Source organism: Elephantulus edwardii, unplaced genomic scaffold, assembly GCF_000299155.1.
Source record: "Elephantulus edwardii isolate Elephantulus edwardi_28Jun2011 unplaced genomic scaffold, EleEdw1.0 scaffold00127, whole genome shotgun sequence".
Classification (NCBI taxonomy): domain Eukaryota; kingdom Metazoa; phylum Chordata; class Mammalia; order Macroscelidea; family Macroscelididae; genus Elephantulus; species Elephantulus edwardii.
The window spans coordinates 2,387,098-2,412,236 of record NW_006399877.1 but is presented as its reverse complement, the minus strand read 5'-3'; the positions used below and the strand labels follow the sequence as shown (position 1 = coordinate 2,412,236).

At 46.8% G+C, this 25,139-nt stretch overlaps 1 protein-coding gene across 1 annotated transcript in view; it reads left to right on the top strand.

Moving 5' to 3' along the window:
- Positions 1-754: 754 nt before the first annotated feature.
- SCLY (selenocysteine lyase) overlaps positions 755-25,139 on the top strand; it is a 35,324-nt gene continuing 10,939 nt past the window's right edge. Inside the window, exons 1-6 of the mRNA XM_006893511.1 lie at positions 755-860; positions 9,001-9,101; positions 17,107-17,287; positions 18,162-18,289; positions 18,578-18,742; positions 20,528-20,634. Coding sequence (XP_006893573.1) covers positions 758-860; positions 9,001-9,101; positions 17,107-17,287; positions 18,162-18,289; positions 18,578-18,742; positions 20,528-20,634 — 785 coding nt within the window. The 5' untranslated portion in view covers positions 755-757. The remainder of the gene's footprint in view (positions 861-9,000; positions 9,102-17,106; positions 17,288-18,161; positions 18,290-18,577; positions 18,743-20,527; positions 20,635-25,139) is intronic.

Here is a 25,139-nt window from a genome sequence, read left to right as displayed (position 1 = left end):
TCTTCCCTCTAGGCCACGAGAGCTCCCTTTGCAGAAAGACGGAGGAGGAAAACATGGGTTAGGTTGAAAGCAAGTGAAAAAAGATCCCTGTGGACTGGCCCCTGGCTAGTGAGATTACTGTCTTCAGATGTGTGGTTCGGACCCAGCAGATCTTCAGTCCCGTTGTTTCCACCTTCCTGCTGCACCCTACTCAATAAATGTACCCGGTAAACAGGAGAGGATTGCTCATCTTTCTCCCACAGAGCATGGTGGATTTGAACCCCAAGCCATTGGGTTGACAGCTAAACTCCTATCAAAGGGCTCCTGCAAAGACCAGGAGATGTGCTTCCATACAGATCACAGCCTTGAACACCCTGAGGCAGTTCTGGGAGGGAGGTTATTAAGAAAAAACCCAAAACCCATTTACTAGAGCTGCCAACTAACCTAGAATAACAACAGCAAAAGGACAGCCGTCCATGTTAAAGAGGAAGCTGGCAAAGGCTCCTTTACTAGAAAGTCTAGAACTTTCCCAGTGGAGGTTACCAGATGGCTGGTAGAAGCTTGTCTAGTATTTCTGCAGGGCAGTGTCCGCCCTGGCCGTTGGCCCCTCTTGACGTGAGATAGACCTCTGTGCTTCTCAGATTCTGTCTGCTTTTTGTTGTTGTGTACCTTAGAGTCAGAACAGGCTGACCCTCGGGCTGGTTTTCAAATGCAGTTCTCACACAGGAGATTATCCATCCTTTTACAAGTTTGTTTTCTTACCCACAGGAAAGTTTATATGGACTACAATGCAACCACTCCCCTGGACCCAGATGTTATCCAGGCCATGACAGAGGCCATGTGGGAGGCCTGGGGCAATCCCAGCAGTTCTTACTCAGCAGGTAATTGGTGATCCGGTGCCAGGCACGGAGGGTGTGGGAGGCCCGTACACCATTGTGTGGTCTTCTGAATAGACATTCATGTTAGAGCCTTCAGTTTGGGAGGAGTTCCCCCTCCAGAAACCCTGTTTTGTAAGAGGAGCCGTGCTCCTTCCATGGTCTTTAACCTGTACAATCACAGGTTCTCCTGTGTCCATTTACAAGATGAGAGAGATGTTTTCTGGAGTTACTTTAGTATAACAATACCTGCGGAAATTCTTCATGACTCTAACTCGATCAGTTCTCAGAACATTGGCAAAATACATTTTCATTTATCATCATCAGACTTACATGTTTTACATTTTTTCTTTAGTTATAATATCTCTGTAATATATTCATGTTTAAAATAGAAACTATAATAATAACTGAAAATATTTAATAGAGCATTAAATTGGAAGTTTTAAAATATATTTTAATTCAGGAGATTAACAACAGAGATAAATTGTGTTTTTCCAGCAGATGAGACTTGGAACTGAAAAATCTTGCCTTTCTTCCTTAATATTTATAATGGATAATTAAGATAAGTTAATTGTGCATTCTGGTTAACTTCAGTAATATTCCAAGAGATTACTGCCAAATCCTAGCATTTAATAACATCTGTGCAAATTTGTCTGGGAGCAGGAAGGAAATGTGCAACAATGAATACATAAGAATATATGTATGTATATAAAATATATAATACTTGTGTTATAAAATAATAATATTTATATATAGATTTATACTTTTTATATAAAGCGTTTTCATGTAAGTTTACTGGTCTTAATAGAAACACCAGACTGAAAGAAGACCTTTTATTGAAGAAATAATTGTATTTCAGAAAATGAACTCTAGTGGCATCTTAGGAGAAAATAGACACGTGCCTTTCCATGTAGGAGACATGGTCAGCTTTGTTTGGTAAAGCAAAGAAATGGAAAAGTTTCACATCGGAGAGAGGAATTCAGGAGAGGGGAGCTTACTTGAAAGGAGTTGTCAAGTCTTAGACTTGATTGACAACTTGTAGCCTAACGTGGATTCCTTAGCTCCTGGTGCAGTTTGGTTAAGGCAGCGTTTCCCAGGCTCACTGTGTCAACAGTTGATGTGAGGGTTTGTGGCTGAGTGTAGATCAGGTCGAGTCTAGCTGGAAACATTGAAATAGGGAACATTCATTTGGTGAAGAAGGTGGCAGAGGTGAATCAACTTTAACCTTAAACCTTTGAAATAGAAGATGCATTTTACTTTGCTAAGTTGTTAGTTGTCATAGAGTAAAATACAACTCACCGTTACCCTGCGAGCAGCAGGTCTCAACCTGGTTCTGTGCCACCCTCACCTTTGCCAGCCTGCTCAAGCCCGTTACTGCTGTTCCTGTGTTGATCTGTTCTGTTGAAGTTTTCTCTGGCTTAGAGGAAGGGATATTTACTTCATTTCACCTGGTAATTCAAGGTGCAGTTAAGATAGCATGCTCACTGAACACTGGGTACATCTTAATTCTAGGTGAGAGATTCTGACTTTTTATTCTTATCTTAGTTATTGTAACAGGAACACCTTGACAAGGAAGAGGCTGCGGGCTTCTTTAGAAAGGTGGAATGAGTATCTTAAGTTTACAGTGCAGTTTTGCTGTCAGTCTGAAGTTAACCCAGTTCAGACGTTCTGGCACCTGGATTTTTCCAAGGTTCATTGCTTGCTCATTAAAAGTTCTACTGCATGTTCATAAAAAGTTTCACAGCATCTTGATAACAAAAAGGCTTTTCTCGTTGCTCATTAATTTATTTGGTATATATATTCTGACTGATCTAAAGTCTATTCTCTTCACAGTAAAATGGAACTTTCTGATGTATTAACACGAGGATTTAGAGACCAATTTAATGCAGATAAAAGATCATGAAGGAGCTTGTGAATAACTCTTAGGGAAGTCATTTTTGGGTTTTTGTTTGTTTGTTTTTACTTGAAGCCTGCAGATTGCTTTTTTTAAAAAACTTTTATCTTCTTAATTAGGAACCATAATGTTAAAAATGCATTGCAAATCAGCTTTATTCATGGGTGGTTATGTACCGTTGAATTGGAACTGACCCATAGCTGACCCTCCAGTGGGTTTTCAGAGGCAGGAAATCATGTGGAAGAAGACTGTATCTTTCTCCCACAGAATGGTTAGTAGGTTAGAACTAGGTGCCTTTGGTGTGGTATTCCTTTCACAATGTTGGGATTAAAAGAGGTTGGGGGACAGAGATTTACTTTAAGGAAGATGTTAAAGATGCTTAAGGAGATTTTAGGTAAGCAAAACAGCTATAAGAGTCTTGTTCATAATAGAAAAATAGAGAAGCCAAAATGAAAAGTGCAGAGGAGTGGCTGTTCATGGGTAGAGACCTGGAGGGCTGGTTATGGTGGAGTCCTGTGGGCGGGCCCAGGAGGGCAGGTGATGGAGAAGTCCTGTGGGCGGCCCCGGGCCTTGCAGAAGTAAAGCAGTGTCATTATAAAACAGGATTTGCTTCGGTACCAGCAGATCTGATTTGATGGTGTACACACACAAAATAATAAAATTTAAAACAAACAAGCAAAAAACCAGGGCATGCACTATGATTTGATGGATTTTTCCCCTTCGCCTGCCTCCCAAAGAAAAAAGATCAGGTCCTGGAAAGCTTGGAAAATCTATAACCTGGGGCAGTTTGTCAGGTCATGATGAGTTGGAATTGACTCGATGGCAGTGAATATTTGCTTGTTTGTTTTAAAGCAGGCCACCCCATGCGACAGCTCCCCCCTTCTTTCAGGCTCCTGTGTGAGTGGTCTTCTCATCCCTCGGCTTCCCCTGGGATCAGGGTGGCTGCTCCGGCTCAAGCCGTCATGTCAGCATTCCAGCCTGTGGGAAGAAGGCAAAGAGCAAACGGTCCCCTGGGTCTTTTGGAGACACTCACGCACGTTGAAAGTACCGTTCCGGCCTGTGGTGCACAGTCCAGTGGCTACAGTGGAAGATTCTAGGCGGCTGTGTCCCAGCTGAAAATGAGACCTCATCAGCGTGGCAGGAAGGGAGGATGGGCTGTGAGGACAGCTGGCCGCCCTCGACCAGACAGACACATGCCGCATAAACTCGAGAACTGTTTATAGGAGGTTTAAAGTAGTTTATTTTTTAGATTTAATCATTCGATAATCATTGTGTGTAGTTTATTGACAAGAAAAGTTTACTAAAACCAAGACTCAGGCTGCCAGCTCCTTAAAATGCTAAGGACATTGTAGCTTTGTTGAGTTCAAAAGTTGGATTTAATTGGATGTTGCTTTTTATCCTCTCTATTCTTAACACTGAAGGGGAACAAGTGTGTGTTTTTAAAAATCATTAACTGCATTTATTTTTGTTACTGAAAACACAGACAGTACAATATAAGGCAGTTCAGCAGTTTCTCCGCTGTACAGCTCATTGAGGGAGCTCTGGGTGCGGGGTCAGGAGGAAGTTACGCTGCTAACCCGGAGGCTGCATCTCTCCGATGGTTCAAATCCGCCAGCAGCAACGTGGCAGAAAGTGAGCAGTCTCCTCCCATGCAGTTACAGCCTTGGAAACCAGTGGTGGGTCAGTGTGAATCCGTTCCACCTGGACAGCGGTGGCCTGACCTGACGAGTCAGTAACATCGATTCTTCGGGTGCCACCATTCTCTTCTGAGTTGCTCCCCTACTCCAAGCAACATAATCTCACTGCCCCCTAAGTTTCCTGTCTTGTCTTTTGAGTTGCTGTTGTCAACTTGATCCTGTATGGATCGTGAGAGAGCAGAGTTTCTTTACGAATCAAGTTCATTGTTGGTTTAAAGACTTCGGGGGTGGTTTCTGGTTCAGGGTTTAAAGAGTATCTTGGGGCAAGAGTTTTGAGGGTTCATCTAGTCTGCCTGGCTCTGTAAAGTCTGGATTCTGTGAGAACATGACAGTCTCTTCTGTCTTTGCCTCCACTGAGCGTGACTCTCCTAGGCTTTGCCCTGAGCCCTCAGCTGCACTAGCCGGGCACCATCCAGTTCTAGCCTCAGGGCAGAGGAGACGATTGCCACGGGTGTTGATGTAAAGTGCCCTGACTCTCTGGTCGTCGTTTGTAGAGGCTGATTGTGGAAGGGGGCTGGGACGATGGGCAGTGAGTGTGATGTCCTTTGTTTTCATGTGGATCACATGTTTGTAATCGCAGTTACCCCACGCAGGAGCAGGACAGGCTTTTAGGAACTTCTCTCAGAGCGATGCAGTGGTTCACACTGTGTCCCCGGTCAGTGCCTAGACAGACCTGACCCTTTCCCCACAGGAACAGCTCTTCCAGCAGTCTGCTCTTTCCCCAGCAGCTCTGCCAGTACCATCTTCTAGTGCTTCCAAGGCCAGTGTTGGCCTCAGGATGAAGGGTCCTTGTAACGTCATGAATGTGAACCCTCACTCCCAAAATACTGAGTCCTACTTAATGGCACTTAAACAGAACTGGAGGGACTGACTGTTTAAAATCATTTAATCAGGGGGGATGGGGGACACAAAAAAAAAGTCATTTAATCATCCATCCACCATGCATAAGTTGCACTGCTGTGAACTGGGCCCAAATCATTGAGGGGGAGAGAGAAGGTAGAGGGCCTCATGTGTGTGTTTTTAATATGAAGTATGACTAATAAACACATGTACTGTGGCTTTAAAATTGTCCTGAATCTCCCTGCCACCTTTTTATTTTTAAAACATATAAGAAAACGTAAAAGAATATTATACTGAATACTTGTACCACCTGTACTTGGATTCACCAACTATTAACACTTTGCCCCATTTTGTTCTGTTCATTTAAACGTAAGTTGTTAATATCATACTTCATCCCAAAATACTGAAGCAAATATAAGAAGCAGTATAATGAACCCCAGGATCTGATAAACCAAATAGTTATAAACGGATTACGGGTGGAATGAGCATCGCTTTATCCCATCACACCCCTAATCTTATGCAAGGGGGGTTTCCCAGGTATGTGGCCTGTACTATCTTTAATCACCTCGAGGTAAAAGGGGAAGAAAGCAGAAAGGAGGGTGGTTGGGACCTCAGTGCCCTCAAGAAGGAATTGTCAGGATTGGAGAGGGGCTTCGTTGTGGACCCAGGCCCACAGTAGAGGCCAGAGGCCCCTGCTTGAGCACCTCCTTGACTCTGGGGAGGCCTGATGAAGTCTGTCTGTCTGTCTGTCTGTCTGTCTCTCAGTCTCTCTCACACACACACGAGCCTGACTTAGAGCTAGCACCCTGAATTTGGATTTTTTACCTAAATTGTATAAAAATTCTGTCTGTTGAAACTCATCTACCTGTGATATCTCTGTTAGAGTAGCATTAGATAACTAAGACAAAGGTCAGATTGAAGCTGAAGAAAAAGGAAATAAATCTACAGGGGCTAAAATACAACCTGGAGTTTATCCCCCCTGAACTTAGAAGCCTTCTCAAAAAGAAATACCATGCATTGAACATGAATGACTGAAGGCCAGACAGGTTGTGAGTTGACATCAAAGACATCATCCATGAAGAAAGCAAAAGGTCATTAAAGAGACAGAAAAGACCAAAGTTGGTGTTAGAAGAGGCTCTGAAACTTGTTCGAGCATGTAGAACTACTAAAATGAAAGGAAGGAATTATCAGTAAGAGAACTGAACAAACAGGCTCAAAGGGCGGCTGCACAGGAAGAAAACGCGAAGTACTATAAGGAGATTCACGGAAACCTGGAAGTAGAAAGCCGGAAGGGAAGACAAAGCCTGCATTTCTCACCCCAAAGAACTCAGGCTGCAATACTGAAGAATTCTGGGTAGAAAATTTTGAGTGACATCAAAAAAGAAGGACGCCCAGAGTCACCTCACCAAAAAGAATTGGTTGACACAACTATTACAGGAAGCAGCATATGTTCAGGGACCTGTGGTAAAAAAAAAAAAAAAAAAAAAGAAAAAGGGAACCTGCGGTAGAGGAGGAGGAATTCCAGACTGTACCGAAGGCGTTGGCAAAATGATTAAAATAAGTATAAGGCTTCAGGAGTTAATGGAGTTCTAGTTGAGATATTTCAACAAATACATCAGCCCTGAATGTATTTATTTGTTAATGCCATGGTTTTTGGAAGACAGCTACTGGCCAGCCAACTGGAAGAGATCCATGTTTGTGCCCATTTAAAAAAAAAAAGATTCATTAGAGTATAGAAATTGATGTCACATGCAAGTCAGAATCTTGCTGAGGAATATTTAAAAATGCCTGGAATAGTTCATCAACAGAACTACCAAAAATTCAAGCTAGTTTCAGAAATGGCTGTTCAACAAGGGATGTCATTGCTGATGTCAAATGGACCTTGGCTAAAAGCAGAGCATACCAGAAAGATGCTGACTTGTGTTTTACTGACTGTGTAAAGGCATTGGGCTATGTTGACCATCATAATTGTGGATAACATTGAGAAGAATGGAACTCTTCACCATCCATCCTGGTGCTACCAATTGGTCCAGTGGCGAGAATCTTTGTCTTCTTGATATTGGGCCTCAATCCATACTGAAGACTGCAGTCCTTGACCCTCTGAAGCAAGCGCTTCAGGTCCTCCTCGGTTTCAGTAAGGAGGGTTGTGGGAAAGGAAAAGAAAGACCTGTGATATGCTTGTGTGAAGGCTTATGTCTCAGGAGAAGCCAGATTAAAATGATAAGATTTACCTAAACACCTTCATTGTTATTATTGTTAGGTGCCATCAAGTCGAGTACGACTCATAGCAACCCTATGAACAACAGATCTGATCCCTGTCCTATCCTGTGCCATCTTCACCCTTCCTGACAACTAAAATCTATACAGTTATTGTTGGGTGCCATCAAGTCACCTGTGACTCATAGCGACCCAGGTACAGCAGCTCTAAACCTGCCCTGTCCTGAGCCAGTCTCACTACTGACTCTGACAGACCTGTTGCCATTGTCCTAGTTACTGTAGCTTTCTCATCCGAGGTCTTCTCCTCCACTATCCCTCCACCCTTCTGAGCATGATGTCTTTCTCTAAGGATGGGTCCCTCCTGGCCATATGTACAAACTGTGTGAGACAGAGCTTCACAGTCCTAGCCTCCAAAGTTAAACTTGGTTTCACCCTCTCCAAGAAGACCAATTTGTTTCCTTGGCAGTCCAGGGTATATTGAAAACTTTTCTCCAGCAGCACAACTCAAAGGTATCTATTCTTCTGTCATCCCTAGTCATCATCCAGGTCTCTGATGCATATAAGTAATTGGGAAGCTTATGGCCTGGGTCAGGTGCACCTTAGTTTCCAGACTGACATCGTTGCTTTTTAGTACTCTGGAGATGCCCCTGACAGCAGATTTTCTTAGTGCCATTCGTCTTTTGATTTTCTGACTGCTAGTGCCAAAAGAGTTGATTGTGGAGCCAAGCAAGCTGCAGTTGTTAACAATCTCAGCCTCTTCTCCATCTATCATGGTGCTGCCAGTTGGTTCAGTGGTGAGAATCTTTGTCTTCTTGAAGCTGAGCTTCAGTTCTTGACATATTGCAGCAAGCGCTTCACCGAGTAAGGTTGTGTCATTTGCATAATGTAGATTGTTGATGAGTCTTCCTCCAATCCAGAGCAGTCTCGAATATATATTTGGAATAGGAGCAACCTGCTGTTTTTCTGTTTATAGTTAAGGCTTTAGGTCAAAACGATCTGGAGATTTCTGGTGAAAAGAGTGTTTGAGTAGGAATGGTCACCAGCATTTTTGGAATTCCTGATCTGCCGCATGAAGTCCCTGTGCTTCCCTCCAGCCAGCAAAGCTAGATGGGGCCTGGGATGCTGCAGTGTCCAGCCCCAGGGCCTGTCTGGAAGCACGTCTCTCCCTCGACAGTAACCTGGGATGACCTGTAACATGAGATGATATGCTGGATTTTGTGCTGAGGTGTCCGGAGTTCTATTTTTGTGGTTTTGCAGCTGCCCTTATGCACATTTTCCCCATCTGTCATAGTCTCAGAAGTTCCCACTGATAGTATCTTACTGCTGCCCGTCTGCCACATTGTTTCTAGGTTGGAGTGTATTGTGTTCATGTTAGTGCATGTGTTTCATATTAGAACTGTCTGTTGAGCTCTTTCCCTCCTCCGCCTTAATGTTCTTTTAAACTTGCTTATTGACCTGGGGGTAACAATGCTAATCAGTTTCCCTTTTGTCCCTCCAGGTAGAAGGGCCAAGGATATTATAAATGCCGCCCGGGAGAACCTCGCGAAGATGATAGGTGGAAAACCTCAGGAGATAATCTTCACTTCCGGGGGCACCGAGGTAATACTCCTAAGTAAAGTCTCAAGGTGGCTTAACTGTATGTTGTAATCAAAATAAGATGTGCTTCCCTTTTGGTGTTTTGTAAAAGAAGAATTAATGCTTCGTCTTGTTATTTTGAAAATGATCTTGATATGTTCAGCTGCCATTTTGATGGCTGATAGGATATTTGTAATTCGGTGCTTGAATTATCTAGCTTTGAATTCTTGCTTCAATAAAGAGAGTTTTTCGCTCCATGTTTGCCCTGGATCCTTCCTTTGCATCTCTGCCACATTGCTTTTCTTTTTCAAGTTTGACACACTCAGATACTAACTTGGTAAAAAAACTATTTTTTTTAATTCTTAGAAGAACTTTATTGTACAAATACAGGCACAAAACGTGTTTGCACAAAGAATTCTTTTTTCAGTTTAGTAATGAGAACCTTTCACAAGTATAAAAGGATATTATGTACTTTTTTAATACTGTGAACATATATTCTAAAAGTTATAAAAGTAAATTGTAGTCTAAATACTTCATAACGTAAATTTTTACTAGTATATTTTTCCATCGCAAAACACTGCTTAAACAATCTAGGAGCCCAGCACACACAGGAACATTGGAATTGGTGGAGAAGCCGCTTTTTTATCTCGACTCATTAAGGAAAGCAAGCACAGTTACTTTGGGCAGATCTCAAGTCCACGTTAGGCATTCTTATCCGCAGCCGAGGCATCAGGTGGCACGAAGAAACAATCACTGGGTGATATCGTTTAAAATTCAGACTCTCCCTCGTCTGTTGTTTACTGAGACACTACCCTTCCCCTTCCAAAAGGAGTGATGTTGATGTGTCCACGTCGGGCTACTTAGCCTTCCCCAAGGCTAGTCGTCTTTTCATTATCTTCTTATTTCTCTGAACACATTGACAACACAGCATATTATCTTCTGTTTCTGGAGATGGAAAAACACAGGCCGGTAATATTGAGAGAGAGATCATCTTTCGAGGACTGTCTGGCACCCAGACATGACCTGAGTGAAACTGCAGATGAACCCAGCCATCTGTGTCTGAGGGGAGAACTCTGCCATGGACCACACACTGTCTACCACTGACTTGGCAAAAAGGTCTCAGCTACAGTAGGAATGTGACGTGAGTCCACAGACTTAGGCTGAGCTGCTCTTGAGGAAATTCTTGTCCAGGATGCCATTATGGCCGCCTCAGCTGAAGTGACCACTTCGGCTATGTAGGTCCTTTCGTCTGTCTCCATAGCATCAGAACTTTCCTGAAGTCTCGGTCTCTTGGTACTGCTTTTCTTCAAATGTGAACACATCTTGGCCTCCTTTGGCGTGACTGGAATGTAATTCTGATCAGGATAGGATAAGCGTTAGTGTGGACCCTCAGATACAGCTCTCATTCTGACCACCGTGCTCAGGTTTAATTGCCGGCACCGGTCACGCAGTGTCCCGATAACCTTGGGAACGGGAGGCACAACGTCCAGCAAAGGAATGGGTGCCATTTTGCCACTGGATGTTTGTCGGCGAGGTTTGACTTGTTTCAGAAGGAACTTGACTGCGGTTCTTGGGCTGCTTCAGTTTGACGTCTGCCGTTGGAGGAACACTTGGTGCTGTCCGATCTGTTAATCGATATTCCTCTTTTGGTAGAGATACCATGATTGTTGGACTTAGTTCAGCGAAGTGCATGTTAAAGAAATTGTTTTTGTCGGTACAGTGACCTGCAAATGCCACTTCCAAGAACTCACAGGAGATGAGAATGCCAGCAATGCAAAAGTTACCTGAAGGGTTTCCACTTTTCTCCTTTTTATAAGCAAATATCGCCTTCCTTTTACCCTGGTAAAGAAATCTTTTTTTTTCCCTTTTTTTAAAAATTTTTTTTATTATTATTATTAATTTTAATAGACATTTACAGAGGTTTTGGATTTCCATTCATTCATTGCCGCAGGTAAAAAATTCTTAAAGACAGTGGACAGACACTAAACTCCTGCTTGGTCAGTGACATGATGGTCATTTCCTTGCTCAAAGAAGGGCATAGTTGTCACCTAAAGATGGTAGTTTCTGTGCACATTTTGTTGTTGTTGTTGCCATGTGCCGTCAACTCGCTTGTGACTCATAGTGACCCTGTGAATAACAGCTCTGAACACTGCTCTATCCTGTGCCAACCTTAATGTCACTGACTCACCTACCCTCATTACCCCAGTCACTGAATCAGTCCATCTCATCGAGGATCTTCCTCTCCTGCGCTGTCCCTCCACCCTCCCAAGCAAGATGTCCCTCTCCAAGGACTGGTCCCTCCTTGGAACATGTCCAAAATATGTCAGATGGAGCCTCAGAATCCTTGCCTTCAAAGGAGCAGGCTGGTTTCATCTTCTCCAGGATGAGCCTGTTTGTTTTCCTAGCAGTCCAGGGTATATTCCATACTCTTCTCAAGCCCCACAGCTCAAAGGCATCAACTCTCCTTCCATCATCTCCAGTCATTGTCCAGCTCTCTGATGCATAACAAGAAATCATGAAGACAATGACCTCAGACAGGTGCACCTTAGTCTCCAGACTCTCCACATTTAGAAAACCCAAACGAATTTAGATTCTTAGTGATACAGCAAAATTATGAATACAATCATGAGTCTATGTACCAGTGACAAACAGGCATTTACCAGAGCATCACAACATGACAGATACTTAGGAAATAAATCTGGTAAAATGAAAAATGCGTAAAATCCTCACCAGGAATAGTTCAGATACTTCAAAGATGCCGATAAATAGATAAATACCACAAAGATAGCCCCTAACCCAAGCCATGTTGATAAGGGCACTTACAAGTCCAAGATGGACCCATTGTCCTGTGATGATGTTAGGTGACATTGAGGCCTACCATTCATGCTGATCCTGTGAACAAGTTTAAACTTGACACTGACACCATACTCACTCCCTGTGCTCTGGCCCGTTGCTGTAATCCCGGTGTCCGTCCATCTTGTGTTGGGAGGCTTTCTTTCCTCAGTTTCTACCTTTCTCAATGTCATGTCATCTGCATATCGCAATTTGTTAAGCCTCCTTTCAGTCCTAATCCACGTTCTTCTTCAGTCCAGCTTCTTGAATGACTTGCTCAGCGTACACATTGACTAGGTACGGAGAAAGGATGCAACCCTGATGCACACTTTTCTTGACTTTAAACCGTACAGTGCTCCCTTGTTTTATTCAGACAACAGCTCCTTGGTCTAGGTCTAGATTTTGCAAGAGCACAATTGATTGTTCTGTGATTTCCATTCTTCTAATGTGACCCATAATTTGTTATGATCCATACAGTCAATTGTCTTTAATAGTCAATAAAATAAAAGCATCTTTCAGGTAGTCTCTGTTTTCAGCCAAAAGCCATCTGACATCAGCAATGATCTCCCTTACGCCACAGCTCCTTCTAAATCCAGCTAGAGTTTCTGGCAGTTCCCTATTGATGTATTCTTCGGCAAAATTTTATTTACATGTGATATTGTTTGATAATTTTCACATTCTGTTGGCTCGCCTTTTTTTTTGGAAATGAGAACAAATACAGATCCCTCCCACTGGGTTGGCCAGGTAGCTGTCTTCCGAATTTCTTGGCATAAGCTAGTATGCACATCTAGGGCTGTGTCTGTTTGTTGGAACACCTCAGCTGGTATTCCATCCATTCCAAATGCCTTATTTTTTTCCCCCAATACCTTCTGTACCGCTTGCACTACTTTCACTATTGTTGGTTCTTGATATGATTCTGTGCAGACCAGTTTTTGTGGTTTTTTTGGTACAGTGGCTCTGATTCTTCCTCCATCGTCCAAAACTTTGCCCTTAGAATCCCTTCAGTATTGGACCTTGAGGCTTGAACTGTTCTTCAGTTCTTTCACCTTGAGGAATGCCGATTGCATCTTTCCCTTTTGATTTTCTCACTCCGGCTCTTTTCCCATTTCTTTATAATACTAAGCTTTGTTTTCTTGTCTCGAGCTGCCCTTTGAAATCTTCGCGTCATCATTTCTTCCCTTTGTTTTGTCCTCTCTGCATTCTAGTGCAATTTTGAGAGGTTTTTCCTTTTTCCCCCCCTCCCCTGTCTTTATAGTGACCCTTTGCTTTCTTTGCAGATGGCTGTGTTTCAAGTCATCCCACAGCTCAGTGGTCTTCAATCATTGGTATTCAGTGCGTGTAACAGTGTAACTATCAGTGTAACCGTCTTTTACTCTCAAATATTTCTGAGTTAGATGAATTATAAGATCATCATGTGTGGTTGAGGAATTCCAAGAACAGAGTCAGAGATAAGGATGGTTTTTCAATGAAGGGTCCCAGGATGACAGTATTCATAAAGAAAAAGGAAAATTGTACGTCTGCTTTATTACATTTAAGGGAAATGAACTCCTTCCGGGTGGAATAAAGCTCTAATGTGAAAGTTAAAAAAACTTTTAGGAGATGAAGCTTTTAGAACCAAAAAGAAAAAGTTTGAGAAATTATGACAACAAAACTAAGTATCAAATTTCTCTTCATTAAATTACTGTGAAGAAAATAAAAAGTCAAGTTAGAGAGTGGGAGAAGGTATTTATATCTCCGCTGACCAAGGCCTCACATCTGCAGTATGAAGGGGATCCTTGAGAGCCAGATGACCCCCTGGAAAGCCGGCTGAGGAACTTGGTGAGGCGCTTTCCAGGCCAGCTCACAAGGCGGCAGTGTGTGAGAAGATTCCCGGCCTGGCTTGCTGTGGGGAAGCAGTTCTCCCCACGCCGTGAAGACGGCTGGGAGTGCTCAGGGTTGACAAGGGTGTACGACTTCGGGCACCCACAGAGAGCCCAGGTGGGGAAGCACTGGACGAGTGCCTGGGAAGCCCCCGAGGGCTGGCTGTTGAGCTTGAAGATAGGCACCCTCGTATCAGTTGTTGGATCAATGCCGACTCTTGGTGACCCTGTAAGGTAGGACTGCCCTGTGGGATTTCCAAGGCCCCGGTGCTCAGTGGTTTGAACCCCCAGTGGCTCCTTGGGACAAGATGACAGACTGAGGAATGCTGTGGAAGTTGCTGTGAGTCGGAAGTGACGTAACAGCAGTGGACTTTTTTTTAGGGGGAGCAGGGCGTTAGTCTTTGCAGAAGCAGATTGCACATCATTATCCACAGAGTGGCTGGTGGGTTTGAACCACCAACCCTTGAGTTAGCAGCCAGTTGGTTAGTCACTGTGCCCGAGGCCCCTACATGCCCTGGAAGCCAGCGCTTCCCTTTATGATGTGTCTTGGACCTGGGCACGTTGAGTACCATCGTGTGAGCGGGAGCGTGTTCACGGCTGCGGTGTTCACGGTTCCGGCCGGATGACCTAGGTGTCCTTCGAGCAGAGCAGGAAGACGTGAGTCCTGGAGGGAGACCCTCTGTGTTATCAGCAGTCAGGGCCAGGAGCGTGTTAGCTGGCAGAACAGAGGCTCCTTAGCTGGCCAAGCGTTCATGTGCCCTGCACCCAGCTCCCAGGCCCTCGGGCTCCTGAAGAAGCCCCGTGGTTTCACTGCCCCCTTAGCTGGCCAAGCGTTCATGTGCCCTGCACCCAGCTCCCAGGCCCTTGGGTTCCTGAAGAAGCCATGGGGCCCTGAGGTTGGTCTGTAGCCAGGTGCTGGGCACACAGTGGCTTAGGTGGCTCGGGGGTGCCATCTGCTGGCCATCAGCGAGAGCGCAGCCATCACACTGAAAGCCGCAGGAGGAGGCCGGGCCCTGGACAGCTGCGCTGCAGCCGCTGCCTAGATGCCTGAGGACAGTGCTGCAGCGCAGGGCCTGCGATGTGGCTGTGCCCTACAGTGGCCGTCCAGACGTCCTACCTACGTGGACATGCAGGGGGGCTGGGTCCAAGGTTTTGAGAAGACCCTGTCTCATGGACTGAGAAGCAGGTCAGGGTTTCCTGGGGGGTGTGGCCTGGGGCTCGCCAGGAGCCTCGTATCGGATGATTTCATCTCTTCACTTTCATTGAAGTTGACAACAGACCTCTGGTTAGTGGGAAGCCCACCTGTCTGCTGACCTCTGGTTAGTGCAGGCCACCTGTCTACTGCCTTTCATAACCATCCGTGTCTGTGGAAATCCAGTCTTTAAGGGATATTGGAAACGTCACATACAGACTTACAGATCCATTTTAATATACACTTACATAAATATCTATATCAGTAAGAATTTCGTGTGCCGTCAAGTTGGAACTGACCCATAGCTGACCCTCCAGTGGGTTTTCAGACGCCGTAAGTTGCACGGAGGAGACGGCCCATGCTCTCACTGAGTCAGTGGTGAATCGGAACTGTGTACCTTCGGGATTGCAGCACAGCTTCTTACCCCTTGGCTCTCAGAGCGCACTGTAACATGGCTGGGATGCGTACACACACGCACACGGCTTATTACAACTGCAATGGAAGTCGAGGGCTGCCTACATTAACTGTTACACTTTTTCATTAAAGCTGTCCTTCTGTATTTTACACACTTGCCTGTACGTGTGTGATACTCACTAATTTTTTTGAAACACTTCCTCTGCCTCAGCCCCTCTCCGGCTGGTTTGTACCAGCACCGTCCACCCAGAGGACATCTGCTCCCATGGTGTCCGTGTGGACCCACAGTAGCCCATGTGCTGTTTGTGTCAGTTGAACTGAACTCTTTGGGGGGGGGGCGGCTTTCAGGGGCAGGGTTGGGCCATTGCCAGGCCTTTCTTCAGCAGGACCTCAGGGTAGATTCAATCTTTCTACCTTTTGTTTCACAATCAAGTAGTAACCACTTGCCCTTACCCATTTATGCCATCCAGGGACCCCAAAACCAAATAATTGTGCCGACCTGTGTATTCTTTCCTCCCTCTCCTCGTTACCCTTTGGAGGATACTTTGTATAGGTTGTCGGTCAGTGACAGCTGCCATGGGCGAGAAGAAAATACTGAGGGGTCAAGATCAAATCTTTGGTGAATGCTTATAACCACAGTCACCTCATGCCCACAAGGACTCTGTGGCTGTCTCCTTGCACAAAACTGTTGTCAGTAAGGAGGTCTTCAGAGACCCTGCTCTTAACGCAAGGCTGGAAGTCAAGGTCAAGTTTGAGGAGAGGTACAAGACAGGCAAAAACTCTTGGTTCTCCCAGAAGCTGAGATTTTATATATCTTCTATTTGAGTCATAAAAAAAAAATGAAATACATTCACACACACCCAAAAAAGAAAGCCCCTTTGCCTGTCCAGGCGGGGCTGTGTTTCTTCGGCCTCATCAGATCGTTTACAGTGTTTGTTGCCATATATTTCACAGGGTCATTTGTGGTGCCCCAGTCACCGCACATCAAGTGCTTCCTCGCTTTCTTCCATCTACTTGACGGGTCACTGAAGAAAGTGGCTGGTGTTTTTAACTCGCTCTCTTGCCGAGAAACACTTAAGGTCTTTCCGGTGTTTGCTGACACAACGCGGGGCTGCCGGGCGGTGGGAGGACGACTTTGTTGGAACAGTGCCCTAGCCAGTGCGTGCCGCCTGTGACTTGGAGCCGCGGCTGAGGAGGGCGGCCTCTGAGGTTGTGATCCTGACAGGAGCAGCCTCTCCCACGGAGCAGCCGCTGGGTTCGAACCATCAGCCTCTACCTTGGCATCTGGGTGCTTTAACCACTGCACAGGGAGGGCTTCTGCTAACTGGGTGCTCTGCCTGCCATGGCCCCTTTCACTAGAATGAGCCTCCCCTGGCATTCTGAGGCTGTGAATCTTCGTGAGACTCTGCCCAGATTTCTGCGGGTCAGCTGTCAGGCTCAGCCCTTCAGCCTTCCACCTGAAGACACTGCACCACCAGGGCAGACAGGTCCGGCGGTTCCAGCAGAGTTGGTGTCGCTCTTCACCAGCTGTGGGTGCTGGGTCAGATCCCCTTAGATTTAGAGAATGCAAAGCGGAGTGTCCTGCTGGGCAGCCTCACAGGCCTCGTGGACCAAAGTCAGAACCCCCAGATGCTTGGCCTCGGCCTCTCTGAGAGCTGATGTGCGGGCCCCTGGACCCAACACTTCCCTTCCAGTCCTCCCAAGTCAGTGAGTGTCCCCTCCTTCCCTGCAGTCCAACAACCTGGTCATCCACTCGGTGGTGAAGCACTTCCGGGAAAACCAGGCCACCAGGGAGAATGCGGTGCAGCGCCAGCCCCCTGGTGATGGGGCCAAGCCACACCTCATCACCTGCACCGTGGAGCATGACTCGATCCGCCTGCCCCTGCAACACCTGGAGCGGGAAGGTGTGGCCGGTAAGTGGGGGACAGACCTGCACCCACCTGGGAGCAGGAACACTCGAGGGAAGGGCTGGAGCTGACCAGACCCAGGTCTGACCCTGCACCCCACAAGTCACAGACATGGTGGGGGACTGTCCTGCTTGGGGGCCCGTGGATCCTCTCCCCCAGCCTACCTGGCTGCTCCCTCCAGGTGCAGACTCGCTGCCGTCATTAATTCCAGCTCACGACAGCCCCCGACACTGTAAACCCTTAGGAGAATGCTAATAGGTCTCCCGTGGAGGAGCTGGGGGATTTGAACCACTAGCCTTTTGATTAGCAGGGCAACACGTAACACACTACTGCTAGGATTCCCTTGATGTGTAAAGCTCTGTGCTAACCCAAACCAAAAGCAAGCCCGTTCCCTTCAAGTCAATTCCAACCCAGTGACCCCTGTAGGAGAGACCGGAGCTGCCCCACGGGAGACAGCCTCATAGTCTCCTGAAGAGCAGCTGGTGGGTTCAAACCACCACCCTTAAAGTTAGCAGTCAAGTGTTATAACCACTGTGCCTCCAGGGCTCAGACCAAAAGACAGATCAAATTGTATCAGCAAGACTTCACTCCTTGGTGCACTATTTCCCCATGGGCCCCTTTAGAAGCAGGTGACAACAGAGGTCCACAAAGAGGGGAATCCCCAGACGTCCTAGAGGGGCTCACACGTCAGACGAGTTTAGGGTAGTGCCGTAATGGGGGCTGTATTTCCATCTTTCTAGTTTTCTAATTTTTTACAGTTAAGTTGGTGATTTTTTTTTGGGGGGGGGTTATTTGCTTGTTTTTTAAAGCTTTACCTAAATCCAGTTCCCAGAGGGACTGAGTCACGTCGCTGACCAGGCTGTTGTGTTTTGTACATCAGAGGTCACCTTTGTCCCGGTATCTACGGTGAGCGGGCAGGCAGAAGTGGACGATGTCTTGGCGTCCGTCCGGCCCACCACGTGCCTTGTGACCATCATGCTGGCCAACAATGAGACCGGCGTCATCATGGTGAGCCAGTCCTTGTCCTTCTTAGGGATGTCCAGTGGCGGGAGGGACAGGCCGGAGCTGGGGCTGGCCTTTCCTTGTCCTCGGTGTCGTGGCCTTTTCTTCCTGCCTTCCCTGCCTGCTCCCCTCACCTTCCTCCCCGCCTGCTCCCCTCACCTTCCTCCCCACCTGCTCCCCTCACCTTCCTCCCCGCCTGCTCCCCTCACCTTCCTCCCTGCCTGCTCCCCTCACCTTCCTCCTTTTGTCATCAGACCACAGTCCCCTTCTTGTCCTTTGCTTTCTCTGCTCCAGCGTATTCCTGAAATCAGCCGGCGCATCAGAGCCCTGAACTCTGGGCGGGTGGCCTCAGGGCTGCCTGCAGTGCTGGTGCACACGGACGCAGCACAGGCCCTGGGGAAGCGGCGCGTGGACGTGCAGGACCTGGGGGTGGACTTCCTCACCATCGTGGGCCACAAGGTATGTCTGAGCTGCCCCGTCTTCCTTGGGAAGGCCCCTGCTGCTCCAGGCTTGTCATCCTCATCCCCATATGTCCTCATATGCCACTGTGTTAGCCTCCCGGAGCTGCTGGAACAGGGGGCTCCTAGTGTTGGGCTACTATCCGGAGAGCCATGGTTCAGATCAGCCGGCTGCTCGCAGGAGAAAGGTGGCTTCTCCACCTGCAAAGATTTACAGCCTGAGAAACCTGGCAGAGATGCTCGCCAGTCACAGCTGACTCGTCAGCAGCCAGTGGGTATGAAGCTCTTGCAGCACTGGGATTAAACGACTTGATTGCGAACTTAAAGGTACGCAGTTCAAACCTGCCATCCTCTCCCTCAGAGAAGGAGGATGCAATTGTTTCTATAAAGAGTATGGCTTTAGAAACCAAAGGGCCGTTCCACTCTGTCCTAACGGGCTCTGTGAGTTAGAACCCAGTCAACAGTGTGGATGTTTTAGTTTGGCATGAAGTTTTGGACTGAAGCTCATCATCAAGAAAACAAAGATTCTCACCACTGGGCCAATTGGCTGCTTCGTAGTGAAAGGAGAAGAGATGGAGATTGTTGATAACTTCCGTTTGCTTGGTTCTACAGTCAACACTCTTGGCACCAGCAGTCAGGAAATCAAAAGTAGAATTGCACTGGGAAAGTCTGCTGTCAGGGACCTCTCTAGAGTATTGAAGAGCAACGATGTCCGTTTGGAGATTAAGGTGCGCCGGATGCAAGCTATGGTGTTTGCAATTACTTACTATGCATCGAAGAGCTGGACACTATCTAGGGTTGATAGAAGGGTTGATGCCTTGGAGTTGTCGTGCTGGAGGAGTATTGACTACACCGTGGGCAGCCAGGAGAACAAACAGGTCTGTCCTGGAGAGAGTGAACCTGGGCTGCTCCCTGGAGGCAAGGGCTCTGAGGCTCTGTCTCACATACTTTGGGCACTTGGCCAGGAGGGACCAGTCCTTGAAGAAGGACATCGTGCTTGGAAGATGAAGGGACAACACAGGAGAGGAAGACCCTGGATGAGAAAGATTGACTTAGTGACTAGAGAAATGGGATTAAGTCTGTCAGTGACAGTGAGATTAGCTCCGGATAGGGCAGGGTTCAGAGTTAATGTACACAGGGTTGCTGTGAGTCACAGGCAATTTGAGGGCACATAACAACAACAAACAACAGCATGAGGTTTGGGCAGCTCTGGTCGCTTGGTGGTAAGGACTTGCGCTGCCAACCCAGAGGCATGTATTTTGAATTCACCAGTTGCTCTGTGGAAGAAAGGTGAGCAGTTTTCTCCCATGTGATTTACAGCGTGTGAAAACCTGCCAGAGCGACAGCTATGAATCGGTTCTGACTCGATGGAACACAGCAATAACAGCAATTCTGTTTTAAAACACAGTCCCCAGCCGATTCCCAAAGGCATGCGTGGATTGGCCTGGCGCTGAGGCGCGTCATTTCCCTGTAATACTGTCGGGAAATTGTGGACTCACATACCAGAAAAGCCTGTGCAACTGCAGTTATGACTCGCTCCTCCTACAAACGCTGTCTCGTGGCATGTGGGGGAGTTCTGCTGGCCGCAGAGCTGGGAAGGCAAGTCCAGTGCCAGCCCTGTCCGTCAGCATGTCCCAAGGCCCAAGGGTGGTGGACCTCTGGGGGCCGCGAAGGAGGACAGGGCCTGTCCATCAGAGCATGGCTACGGCATGCTGCCAAACACGGCTTGTGGGCAGATTGTCCTTGGAAAGTTCCTGCCAAATAAACCGCTCCCTTCTCATTTCAGTTCTATGGCCCCAGGATTGGGGCTCTCTATGTACGAGGCCTGGGTGAGCAGACCCCCCTGTACCCCATGCTGTTCGGAGGTGGACAAGAACGGAATTTCAGGCCAGGGTAAGATCCGAAGCAAGCAAGGGCCCTGACCCAGTGTCCCTGCTCTTTTTTTGTAGAACAGTGATGATTTTTTTTTTAAACAGCCACCTCAAAATTTTACTGTGACTTGAGTGAAAATATATAGAGCAAATTTGACAGTTCTTGGACTCTGTCTCGTGACGGTGGTCACAGCCTCATTGTGTAGTATCACTTCCTTCCTGTGTGTGCCATTTCCATTCACCCATTTGCCCTATCTTTTCTGTGTCCTGAGCTTTTCCCCTAGGAGAATGCCCTTTGATCTCATGTGGTTTAGGACCCTGAGAGTACATTCCACTCCAGTGGTATTATTCTCCTTATAGGCCTGTCTGTTGTTTGGCTGAGAGTTGAGCCATTGTGTTGAGTCAGTTCCAGGCTTGAAAGTGACTAAGAGGTCTAGTCTCGGAGGTTCCACCAGTCTCTCTCAGAGCAGCAAACCTAGTTTCCCTTTATGATTTTAAGTTTTGTTCCACCTTTCTCTCACACTCTGTCTAGAACCTTCTACCGTGGAGCTTTCAGCCCAGGCTAGCTGGGCACCATCTAGTTCTTTTGTTCTCAGGTTCAGAGCTGGGACTGATTGAATGATTGACTGATTGATTGATTGATTGATTGAGTTAGTTAGTTTTAAAGCACAGGATGCTTTTCCTGTCTCTTCGCAGCACATCCTAGCACAGTCCATGACACAGTCCATGCCATTACTTGGTCAGAATGGCCCTCTTGGCTGGCTCTACACCAGGACTCACAAGATCGCAGGCTCTGGGGATGACTAAGAGCTACTTAAGGGTCTTTTCTCTGGGTCTTTTCATTGCTTCAGTCTCACCCCTCTCCCTTGGCTGCAAGTGTGGTGAGCACACGAGCCTGGTGAGCACACACACCTGGCCAGGTCAGACCTGGCGCTGCCACAGAGCAGCTGCGTAAACTGGCGATGGTGTTCATCCTCCTTGGCCTTGGTTTCCTCATCAGTTAACATGGGACTGAGTCATTGCAGAGCTTGTATCAGAAGGCTGCGGAAAAGGAAGCTGGTGTAAAGTGTCGGCATTGCCTTAACCCAGACAGTGAGCCCACCAACAGGACGCTGCTGGGTCCTCGATGGTCGAGATGTGCCACTGTCTTCCTGACCACGAGGACAGAAGGGCCACATGAAGCACCGATGTCCCTTCTCGCGTTCCCAGCAGTAATTAGACGGCACACCCCTCCTTATGCCAAAGCAGTGTCAGTAAGTGCCAGTCCAAACAGAAGATTGACGTAAAATCCAGAGCCACGTAGCAAAATACACAGATGTCCAGATTCCCACTACAATCTACTCCTTATACCAAGAACCAGGAAGATGTTGAACCAGATGGAAAATGCCGTCCACAGTCGGTGCCTCTGCGGTGTCAGCAGGGCTGGGCTGATCTGGCGAATGTTAAAGCAGACGCTGTAGTAACGCTTCAGTGGGCAATTACAGGCACACTTGAACAAGTTGCATAGTCTCAGCAAAGAAAGAGACGCACAGGAGAACCAAGTGGAGGTTTTAGAACTAAAACCTCCAGTAACTGAACGGGAAAGCCGGGGGGAGAGGCTCAACGGTGGAACAGAACAGACAGAGGAAAAATTAGTGAACTGCAAAACCAGAGCACGTTACCCATGCTCAGCCAGAGAGAGGAAGTGAGGGAAGGGGGGAGGAGGGACAGAGCCTCAGGGGCGGGGCAGGGGACACAATTCCCCAATTCGAAGAGAAACAGATTTACACATTGAGAGCTATCAAGCCCCAGACAAGAGAAATCCAAAGAAATTCATGACAAAAGTGACCAGAGTGAAATTCCTAAAGATAAATGTTGTTGAGTCGAATATGACTCATAGCGACCTTATGAAGAAAAGATCTGAACCCTGACCTATAACTACCCTCTCTGAAGACAAAAGGCAGACAAAAATGCTTGAAAGAAGCCAGAAAAGATGGAGACACATTACCCACAGAAAACACTGTCTGAATGATAGGTGTCTGTCACAGAAACCAGGGAGACCAGAGAAAAGTGGTATTGTATTCCCCAAGTGACAGGAGTAAAGAACCGTCAACCAGGACTGCATACTCCGTGCAGCTGTCCCTTGGGAATGAAAGGGAAACTGCTCATCTCAGATGAAGGGGTACGAGCAGACTGTAGCAAAGAGACTTATCCTAACAGAAGAAAAAACATCTAAGCAGAAAGGGAGCAATAAAGGAAGGAACCGGGGAACAGGACAGGAAATAACAAATATCCTGAACAAGAAGAGAATACAATGGACTTTGCGTCTCTTTTATTTTCTAAGTTATATTTGATTATTTCAGGCTCGTGGGAAGCTCTCCTTGCCAGAAGGCAGGAGCGTGGTGGTGGGAGTGCTGAAATCGTGGCAAGCTTTTGGAGTGGACTGCTTTTCCGGGAATGTGTTTGGCGTGCAGGTTTGCTCTGTCCCTGGAGTGAGGCTAGCCAGCCTGGGCCTAGGGTTTGAACCAGGAGGCGGCCTTAAACCCAAAGGTTCAAATTGTCTTCCTGTCAAACATTCTTCTAGGTGGTATAGCACTGGTCTGTGCGTTGCTGTACAGAGGTAACTCGTGGTTGCTGTGATGCCTGTTACAGTGATGTGCCAGTCATGGTAATGGGCACCCACGGTGGACAGTGTTGGCTGGAGCGTCCCGACTAAATCAAGCTTGGAAGCAGGAGCGGCATCCACTTCCGAAATGGCTTGCCTCTGGAAACTATGTACGAACAGTGCTCAGGCTGTTCATTCATAGGGTCGCTATGCGTCGTCTACGACTCGACGGCATTAAACAACAACAACAACAACAACATTTGATTATTTAAACAAAAATTATAACATCATCCTGTGTGGGTCTACCAGTTAAGTTGTGCATGTGTATAACGTAATACCTACAAACACCTACTGTCATGGAATCCATTCCGAAGACAGGAGCCCTGTGGGATTCCAGGGCTGTGACCCTTGCACATGTGGACCACCGTGCAGCCTTTCCTGTGGAGCAGATGGGAGGTCAAAATAAAACCGCTCGCTTAGCAGATGCATTTTTAATCACTCCACCTCCAGGGGCTTCTGGAATTCCTACAGTAACCACTTTCTCTCTTTGTGTGTGTGTGTGGTGTGTGTGCGCTGTGTTGTTTATGCTTCAGAGAGCTGGGCAATGACTAAAGATGACAGAAGAATGATTGGTGCCTTTGAGTTGTGGTGTTGGAGAAGAGTGCTGAATATCCCATGGACTGCCAAGAGAACAATCAGGTCTGTCCTGGAGAGAGTGAAACCAGGTTGCTCCTTGGAGTCAAGGATTTTGAAGCTCTGTCTCACATTCTTTGGTCATATTGCCAGGAGGGACCAGTCCTTGGAGAAGGACATCACACTTGGAAGGTTGGAGGGGCAGCGCAGGAGAGGAAGACCCTGGACAAGATGGATTGATATGTAACTGAGGTAATGGGAGTAGGTGTGTCAGAGTCAGTGAGACTGGTTCAGGATAGGTTAGGGTTCAGAGGTATTGTGCATGGGTTGTTATGAGTCACAGGCGACAGATATGTTGTTTGTGTTGGTGCGTGCTGTCAGGTTGAAGCTGATATGCATACATGCATTATGTTTGTGCAGCTGCCGGTTCCAGTCCACCAGCCGCCCTGTGGAAGGAAGATGAGTGGGCTTCTCCTGTATAGATTACAGCCTCAGAAAGCGGGTAGAGGCCGCCATGTGTTGGAATCAACTAGATAACAGTGGGCTATATAAAAAGGGCGGGGAGCAGTCTCCTCTTGGGCCAGTCAGATCCGATTCTATGGTACACAACAAGAAAAGAAATTATATATATATATACACTAAAAATATAGTCTGCAAAATCGACAAGTTATATACACCCAAATGGCAGGAAAAGGAAATAAAACATATAAAACAAAAAAGAAGAAGTACAATGATCCCTGGGTAAGGAGGATGTGAATGTCTACTTAAGACATCTCAGGGAGTATACTTGAAAACTCAAAACCCTCAAATAAATTCACAAAGATAGGGGACACAAGAGAAACACACAAAGAGTAACTGTACTTTGCTATACTAGCTAGGCGAGGTTTAGCTCTACCCAGAAGCCCGAGAACACATCACTGAGTCAGGACCAGCTCGGCAGCATTCTGGCTTTTGGTTATTTAATATCAGCAATGAACTTGTAGACACTGAAATTTAAAATGCAATCCACTTATAATGATTCCAAACTGCTTAGGTGTTAAATTACAAAGCAGGCACAGGACTTGTCAGAAAACCACACTTGATCATGCTAATGCGAAACTTGTACTTGAACCATGGATACACTGCATGGTTTAAAAGTGGGAAGGGCGTACGCCAGGGATGCATCCTATCTCCATACCTTTCCAACCTCTATGCAGAACAGATCATCCGGGAGGTTGGGCTCTATGAGAAGAAATGTGGCATCAGGATTGGTGGAAGATCTATCAACAATCTGCATTATGCAGATGACACAACCCTGCTTGCTGAAACTG